This window comes from Odocoileus virginianus, chromosome 30 (genome assembly GCF_023699985.2).
Source record: "Odocoileus virginianus isolate 20LAN1187 ecotype Illinois chromosome 30, Ovbor_1.2, whole genome shotgun sequence".
Lineage (NCBI taxonomy): Eukaryota > Metazoa > Chordata > Mammalia > Artiodactyla > Cervidae > Odocoileus > Odocoileus virginianus.
In genome coordinates this window covers 37800240-37808314 of record NC_069703.1, presented here as the reverse complement: position 1 = coordinate 37808314, position 8075 = coordinate 37800240, and the positions used below count along the sequence as shown (strand labels likewise).

The 8075-nt window shown below is 56.4% G+C and overlaps 1 protein-coding gene across 1 annotated transcript; it reads left to right on the top strand.

The window, feature by feature from the left end:
- The first annotated feature begins 739 nt into the window (after positions 1-739).
- On the top strand, positions 740-8075 carry TENT5B (terminal nucleotidyltransferase 5B). The gene is made up of 2 exons (XM_020909169.2): positions 740-1229; positions 6203-8075. Exons 1-2 carry the CDS (start codon positions 966-968, stop codon positions 7229-7231), a joined length of 1293 nt encoding a protein of 430 aa, XP_020764828.1. The 5' UTR covers positions 740-965; the 3' UTR covers positions 7232-8075.

The following is an 8075-nucleotide window of genomic DNA, read 5'->3' as shown; positions in this document are numbered from 1 at the left end:
CAGGTAGGCTTCCAGCCTACAAATCAGGAGACACGGGATACATTGGTTCGATCCCTGGGTTCGGAAGATCCCCTGGCGGAGGGCATGGAAACCCACTCCATTGAATATCTTGCCTGGAGAGTCACATGGACGGAGGAGCCTGGGCTACAGTCCATAGAGTCGCAAAGAGTCGGACACGACTGAAGCGACTGAGCAGGAGCACAAACCAAACATTAACGCTAGCCAGGTAGAGGTGTACTCAGGAGAGTACATTACAAAGTATCTACCTCGTATAGAAGTTTGTCACCTTTTCTCAACTCCGGAAGATTGCCTGAGAGCAGGAGGAGCACTGTATGAAGTTGAACAATTGGCGCAATCTCTCTGGGCTTCTGAAAATAGTGGATGACTAGGATCAGGCCCAATGATTTCTAAATTCGTTCCAGTGCAAAAAAAAAAAAAAAAAACACCTTAGTGGTCCAATTCCGCTACAAACTTCACAGGTCACTTCCTTCTCGTCTGCCCCTGGAGGGCGCAGTCCCTTTAAATCCAGGACTTGCCTTCCGCCCGAACCAATCACCGCGAACAGAAGTTCTTTAAGGACCAAAGGAGGGAATTAAGCAGGAGCAGGAGGGCGGGCAGGGGCGTGCCATCCAGCCAATCGGAATCCTCCTGGCGACCAGTGATTCACGTGCAAAGCTTTGCTGACCAATGGCAGGCGCGTCGAGAGGCGGGGAGGTTCCCGCGGGTGACAGCAGTCCGAACCAATGGGCGTGTCGCCCGCGGCCTATAAGAATCTGCTGGGCCCCGGGCGACAAGCTTTAGGGTCGGTTGGTCGTCGCCGTCGGAGGTGTGCCCTGGGTTTGCCTCGCCGTCGCTGCTGTCCGGTCCCTGCGTCCTCCGCTTTGTCCGGGGCCCAGCCGCTCTCCCTGCCCTCCTCCCCTTAATCGCCCCCCGGTTTCTGCCGTCGGGGCCCCGGGGCCGGGCTAATGATGCCGTCGGAGAGCGGAACGGAGAGCCGGGACCGGGCGGCTGCACAGGTGGGGACGGCTGCGGCCGCGGCGGTGGCTAAGGCCGCCCCGGCAGGCGGCGGCCCTGACCCGGAGGCCTCATCGGCCTCCCTCGGACAGCACCTGAGCGGGTTGAGCTGGCCGCAGGTGAAGCGGCTGGATGCGCTCCTGAGCGAGCCAATTCCCATTCACGGGCGCGGCAACTTCCCCACGCTGAGCGTGCAGCCCCGGGAGATCGTGCAGGTGAGAGGCACTGGGCGGTGGACAGGGGGTCTCCATCCTGAGGCTCTCGTGGCTGGGAGGTTCCCGGAGTCTGTTCGATTTGCTGGACAGCTAGGAAAACAAGGCTCGGGGAAGGACAAGGCAAAAATCGCGCAACCTTGATGGGAGTCCACATCTTACTACCCCCATAATCTTCTTTCCCCACTTGACTTTCCCGTCCCCAGCCCCTTGAGGAGGCCCGATGGCCCTAGGACCATTCACCTAGGTCCTGGCTGGAGAGGGCGGGAAGTGGGGAGGGACCTGGTCTGGGAGGAAGAACAGCCCCGTCTGCAAGGACAGGAGATGCCAAGCAGCCCTGGGTGGGTAGCTTTGCACGCTTGAGCCTGAGATAGTTCTTTTCATCTCCAAATCGTCATCCCCAGGTCTCATGCTCAATCCTTTACCTCTCTCTAGATTCTAGGAGCAGATTCTGCCTGTTCTCTGCTCCCACAGCCCACAGCTCAAGAGCCCCCTCCAGAAAGCTGAGAAATTCCAGCTAGGACTACCTCTCAACTGGGGTTGTGTGGCAGGAAGAAATTAATCACGAGGCACCTGATGGCTGTGTGCTGGGGGAGCAACATCAGGTGTCCAGTTTAGCTGTTTCTTTCCTTTCCCAAGATTGGGAATGAGGGTTGAGTCTCTGGCCCCAAGCCCCATCTCTCTCCTGAGAAGAGAATTCTGGCAACTCCTTTCCTCTTTCACAGATTCCCTCTTCCCCTTACCTGGCCCTCAACAACCCTGAGGTCCCAAGAGGGGCCGTGAGCTCCGTAAGATTTCCTAGAGGTGAAAAGCAAACCCAGAGAATCTTTGGTCTTCCCAGGAGCTGGTTACTGCAAGTTCAAGGCTTTCCCATTTCTTCCCAAGACTTCCCAAGTTCCCAAGACTCAATTTGTAGGTCTTAGCAGTTAGAAGAAACCAGAAAATCTAGCTGCAATTCCTGCATATTCCTGGCATCAGATGGGGAAATAGACATACAAGGCAGGTAAAGCAGACCACCCCCCATCCCTGGCTCTTCTGTCTTAGCTTCCACAGAGGGGGAAGGTTGCTTGCTGGGGGATTACCTCTCCCTCCCTCTCAAGGAATGGGAGGGGGTGGGGGCAGATTCCCTAGGGTTGAGTCATCAGTGGCGAGGCATTCCTGGGCTGCCCTGCTGTCATGGGGCAATTAGGAACCAGTTGAGGTTTTTCTCCTCCTTGACAGTCAGGTCAAACTTGGGGCCCCAAATGCCGTATCCCCAGGACTATTATCTCAGGCTTGAACCTAGTGTGGCAGTTCTCCTCTGCAGGGACATGGGGTGGCCTAAGGGGAAGTCCCTGCCCCTGTCAGCATGGTCCAAACTGCCTTTACTGGTATGTTCTCTGTGCCAAGCCCTGTTCAGGACACCATGGGTACAGATGTGACTGAGACCCAGCCCCCTGGCTTTCCAGCTACTCCCACCCAGGTGGGGAAGGCTGCCCGTCAATAGGAGCTGACTCCAATGTGATAATAGTACAATGTCTCCTAGACTAGGGTCAGAAATATACAGAACAGAGAGCTGCCAGCTGTGGGGGGAGGAGGACTTAGAGACTTGGTGACTTAGAGACTGGGAGACAAAGTCTGACTCTGTGGAACCCTATGGACTGTAGCCCACCAAGCTCCTCTGTCCATGGGATTCTCCAAACAAGAATACTGGAGGGGTTGCCATGCCCTCTTTCTGGGGAATCTTCCCAACCCAGGGATCAAACCTGCGTCTCTTACATCTCCTGCATTGGCAGGTGGGTTCTTCACCAGTAGTGCCCCTGGGAAGCCCAGTGTCCCTATCTGTTCAATGGGGATAGGTTGAACTGCTCTCCGTTGCCCCTTCTGCTTCCAGAATCCAAAGGGTTCTTTACCTGGCCTGTACAAATGCCTCCACAGGGAAGAAAGTCCATCTTCTGGCAGGAATTTGTAGCTGGCAGCTTCACAAGCTATTGGGATGTGTATGTGTATGCGGGGGGGGGGGGGGGGGGGGGGGGGGGGCAGTCGGGCAGGCGGTACTGTTTGTGTGTATGTGGTGGGAGATGCTGGTTTGTTGACCTTGGGCTTCTCACCTGTGCTGAGTTGTCCCATGGTTCAAGAATTGGAAACTTTCTCCCTCTCTGCCCCCCACAAGCCTTGCCTACAGCAGTAATTTGGCATTTAGAGATACGATTCCTGCTTGTACCTGGGCTAGAGGAACCTACTCTCCTGTAGGAGGCCCCCACCCCACCCACAAACAGTTCTGGGAGAACTGACTTAAGTTCAGCCACTTATTGACTGTGTGACCCTAAACAAGTCCTCTGCCCTCTCTGGGTTCAGAGGATTGAATTAGTCTCTGATCTCTCCAGCTGCAGCCAAAGGGCCTGCCTTAGGTGGCTCCAGACTCAAGTTTTGTAAGCCTGCTGGCTGACAGCACCTATGGTCTCACTGCAGGTCTCAGCAGCAGTCTGGGAGCCGAGTGGTTTGGGGGAGGGCCTTGGCACGAGAGCAAGGAGGGTGCAGCCACTGCCCCATCCATGGCTGGAAAGTCTGATTCAGGAGGCTCCAAGCTGCCCTGCAGTCCTTGGGTGTGGCAGTATCTGGGACTGCCTGCCAAGTTGGCTGCAGTCACACCTGGGAACCAGACAACAGCCGCTGGCTGGCTGACACAGCCAACCCCATGGCCTGACGCAGGAGTTTTAACAAGGGTACTCCTACCTACTCACCAGGCCAGATGCCATGCCCTGGGGTGGGCATCAGCCTGGAGCAGGAACTGGCACTGAGTAAGGCTCAGTCAGCTCTAATGGGACTTGGGGAGGGGGCTGGTCAGTGCTGCAGCTCTGCCAGGGTCCTTGGGACAAGGTCTTTGGCCCGGTCCTCCCCTTGGTCTACATGGGCACAGCTGCCAGAGTGCGGGAAAATAGTCCCACAGGGAAAACAGTCCCTTACCTCCAGCCTTCCCTATCTGCCTGGCCAAGGTTTCCGCCAGCCCCACCTTCCTGCTCCCTAGCTACTCTGGCCCTGGGCTTCAGTTACTGGAGGGTTGCTCTCACTTTGAAACTCTGAAATGGAGAGCAGATTAGAGCCCTATTTTCTGGTCTCTGCTCCTTCCAAACCCTGGATTAGTAATGCGGTCGAAAGTAGATAGGATTGGAAGTCAGCCATACATGAATCTGAAGGCCCCTCTGGGTGATGGCAACCCACTCCAGCATTCTTGCCTGAAAATCCCAAGGACAGAGGTGCCTGACAGGTTACAGTCTATGAGGTCACAAGAGTCAGACATGACTTAGTGACTAAATCACCCCTGGGTGATCCTGTGTAGGTAATTCACTCCTCAGTTTCCCCATCTATAACCTGGAGATGTTAAAGATCTAACCCCTCATAGGTTCTGGTGAGAAGGCCCAATGCCTGGCCCCCCAGGCTCCTGATGGCCAGGATAATACCTTCCCCTAGTCAGGGTCCTCCTCCAGGAAGCTTCTTGGAGGGAGCCGCCCGCCTCAGATTGCCCCACTGCAGCTTGCCTCCTCAGCACTTAGGTGCATTCTTTGCAGTAATTCCCCGGGAGGCCAGCAGAGCAGCCGGGCCTGAAGCTGACTTGGCAGCAAGGCGGGGTTGCAGAATCGCTCAGGGTAGGAATGCTGCCTGGTCACTTTCTGTGTGTGAAGTACTCTGGGCTACTGAGAAAACAATGTCCGATCCCAGCTCCTCTCTTCTCCCCTCCCTGGTGCTAGGCCCAGGGAGATGCCTCTGCTAGAGGAACAGATTCGAGATGACACAGGTTTCCCTGTCATGTTCCTGTGTCAGCGGATGGGGTCTGCTACATTCTTCACTTGGCTCACTTCCCTGCTGGCTCAGACGGTAAAGCATCTGCCTGCAATGTGGGAGACCCAGGTTCGATCCCTGAGTTGGGAAGATCCCCTGGAGAAGGAAATGGCAACCCACTCCAGTCCCCTTGCCTGGGAAAATCCCATGGACGGAGGAGCCTGGTAGGCTACAGTCCATGGGGTTGCAAAGAGTTGGACATGACTGAGCAACTCCACTTTCCTTTCCTACTTGGCTCAGAAGGCTTCCTGAGATTTTGACCCACCCCCCTGCCCAAGAGCAGAAAGAGTCTGGGTTTTAACTTCCAGCCCTGCCATTTCTGAATGGTCTCTCCTCTGAACCTTAAGTGTTCTACTACTAGAAGCCTCAGTTTCTTCATCTGTAAAAATGAGTCTAATATTTGCTTGACTGGGTCCTTGTAAAGATAAACGAGTGTGTCATAATCAAAAGAGCGTGCATGGACTTGAGAATTCAACTGACCTGGGTTCTGGTCTCAGCCTGACTACTCTATGACTTTGGACATGATTTTTCTGTGCCTCAGGTCCCCCACCTGTAAATTGGGATAATAATACATAAAAATTGGGATTATTATGAGGGTGAGGGAAGTAATGCATGTGAACTGCCAATTACATTCCCAACACATTTGAGCAGTTTGTGTCAGGCCTGGCACAAAACTGCTTTACTTGCAGTTTTAGAGAGGTGGAATAGTGTAGTGGTTGAGACATGAACTAGAGCTTAATTCCCAGCTCTGCATTCACTGGCTGTGTGACTTTGGGCAAACTACGTGGCCCCCCTGTCCTTCCAGTTCCCCATCTGTAGAATGGGAGTAAAAGTACCTTCCTCATAGTTACTGTAAGAATTGTGTGAGTTTGTATCCTAATGTATAAAGTGCCTAGATCAAGACCTGGCATTTAGTAAATTCCATGCACCTATGTGTTATCATTATTGCTGTTCTGAGTCATTCCTCCCAAGAGGCCACTCTCCAGATTAGGAAATACAGGTTTAGAGAATGAAATGACTTTCCAAAGGCAAACCAGCTGGTAAGTGGTCAACAGTGGTTGATGTCACTGTGGTTATTGCATGCAAACCCATAGCGGACCACCCCCCCCAAGGACCCAGGTCGCTGACAATTCTCCCTCCCGCCGGCCCCCCTGTAGGTCGTCCGCAGCAGCCTGGAGGAGCAGGGACTGCGGGTGCACGGCGTGCGGCTGCACGGCTCCGCCGCCAGCCACGTGCTGCACCCTGAGAGCGGCCTGGGTTACAAGGACCTGGATCTGGTGTTCCGTGTGGACCTGCGAAGCGAGGCGTCCTTCCAGCTGACCAAGGAGGTGGTGCTGGCCTGCTTGCTGGACTTCCTGCCGGCCGGCGTGAGCCGGGCCAAGATCACGCCGCTGACCCTCAAGGAGGCTTACGTGCAGAAGCTGGTGAAAGTGTGCACCGACGCAGACCGCTGGAGCCTCATCTCGCTGTCCAACAAGAGCGGCAAGAACGTGGAGCTCAAGTTCGTGGACTCGGTCAGGCGTCAGTTCGAGTTCAGCGTCGACTCGTTCCAGATTCTCCTGGACTCCCTGCTGCTCTTCGGCCAGTGCTCGCCCACGCCCATGTCGGAGGCCTTCCACCCGTCGGTGACCGGCGAGAGCCTATACGGGGACTTCGCCGAGGCCCTGGACCACCTGCGGCACCGCGTCATCGCCACTCGCAGCCCCGAAGAGATCCGCGGGGGCGGCCTCCTCAAGTACTGCCACCTGCTGGTGCGGGGCTTCCGGCCGCGGCCCAGCACCGACGTGGGCGCCCTGCAGCGCTACATGTGTTCCCGCTTCTTCATCGACTTCCCCGACCTGGCAGAGCAGCGGCGCACGCTGGAGCGCTACCTCGAGGCCCACTTCAGCGGGGCCGACGCGGCGCGCCGCTACGCCTGCCTGGTGACGCTGCACCGGGTGGTCAACGAGAGCACCGTGTGCCTCATGAACCACGAGCGCCGCCAGACGCTGGACCTCATCGCCGCGCTGGCGCTCCAGGCGCTGGCCGAGCAGGGCCCGGCAGCCGCCGCCGCCCTGGCCTGGCGCTGCCCCGCGATCCCCAACGGGGTGGTGCCCGCCACCACCATCAGTTACTACGTGACCCCCGTGCAGCCTCTGCTGGCCCGGGCCCACGCCTCCTATCCCACCTGGCTGCCCTGTAACTGACTCGGACCCTGGCCGGTGAGGACTCAGCTGCCCCGGATGGAGTGGGGCCTCCAGGAGGGCGGGGAGGACCCGGTCAGAGACAGGCAGCAGGGGCTAGGGGGCCCAGCACTGCTGCAGGGTCGGGCCTCAGACTGAACAGACCAGATTTCTCCCCCGAGGGAGGGCCCCTGTGGACTGAAGGCCAAGCCGGGGTTCTCGGTAAATGGACTTGTTGGTTATTTGCGCCACCCTTTTGGAGCAGCATAATTGTGGGTGCTGGGGTAACTCATCTTGAGGGTCAACTGCCTTTAGGAGGAGACAAAGAATGTTTGGGATGGTAGCCTCAAGGCCCATCATCTCGGGCTGATGTCTGTGGCCTAGAAAGGGTCTTTCTGGCTAGGGCCAGCCCTCAGTGAAACCAGCAGCCTCCAAGAGCCTGCAGCCCATGCAATGGCTAAAATACTGTTATGATATGGGAATCACTCACTTTGAGTTGGGCTGAACCACTAACTAGGAGGAGGGAAGCTGAGGCAGATGCCTAGGTTTGCAGAGGGATAAGTTTAGCTCAGCCCCCTAACACCCCTACCCCAAGCTGTCTAGGTGCGCCGTGGGCAGGAACCAAGCAGCCTGGGGTGGAACACAAGCCATGCCCCTGTCGGGGTGCTTCTCCCTTCCCCCACGCGGTGAGGAGCCCTCCTGCCTGGGAGCTTGTTTTCTAGAAGGTGCTGGGTCCAATGTAGCCACAGTCAAGTGATCCCACCTTACTGGCCTGGTTACAGGGTCCTCACAAGGACCCTTCCCATCCCTCTGGATTTGTTACTATTTTGCACTTTTAACACCTGCTAATAAAGATTGTCCACACTCA

Coding starts and splice junctions, on each gene's coding strand:
- TENT5B (XM_020909169.2), top strand. CDS start 966: ATGATGCCGTCGGAGAGCGGAACGGAGAGCCGGGACCGGGCGGCTGCA. Junction 1,230..6,202: donor AGCCCCGGGAGATCGTGCAG/GTGAGAGGCACT, acceptor GCCCCCCTGTAG/GTCGTCCGCAGCAGCCTGGA.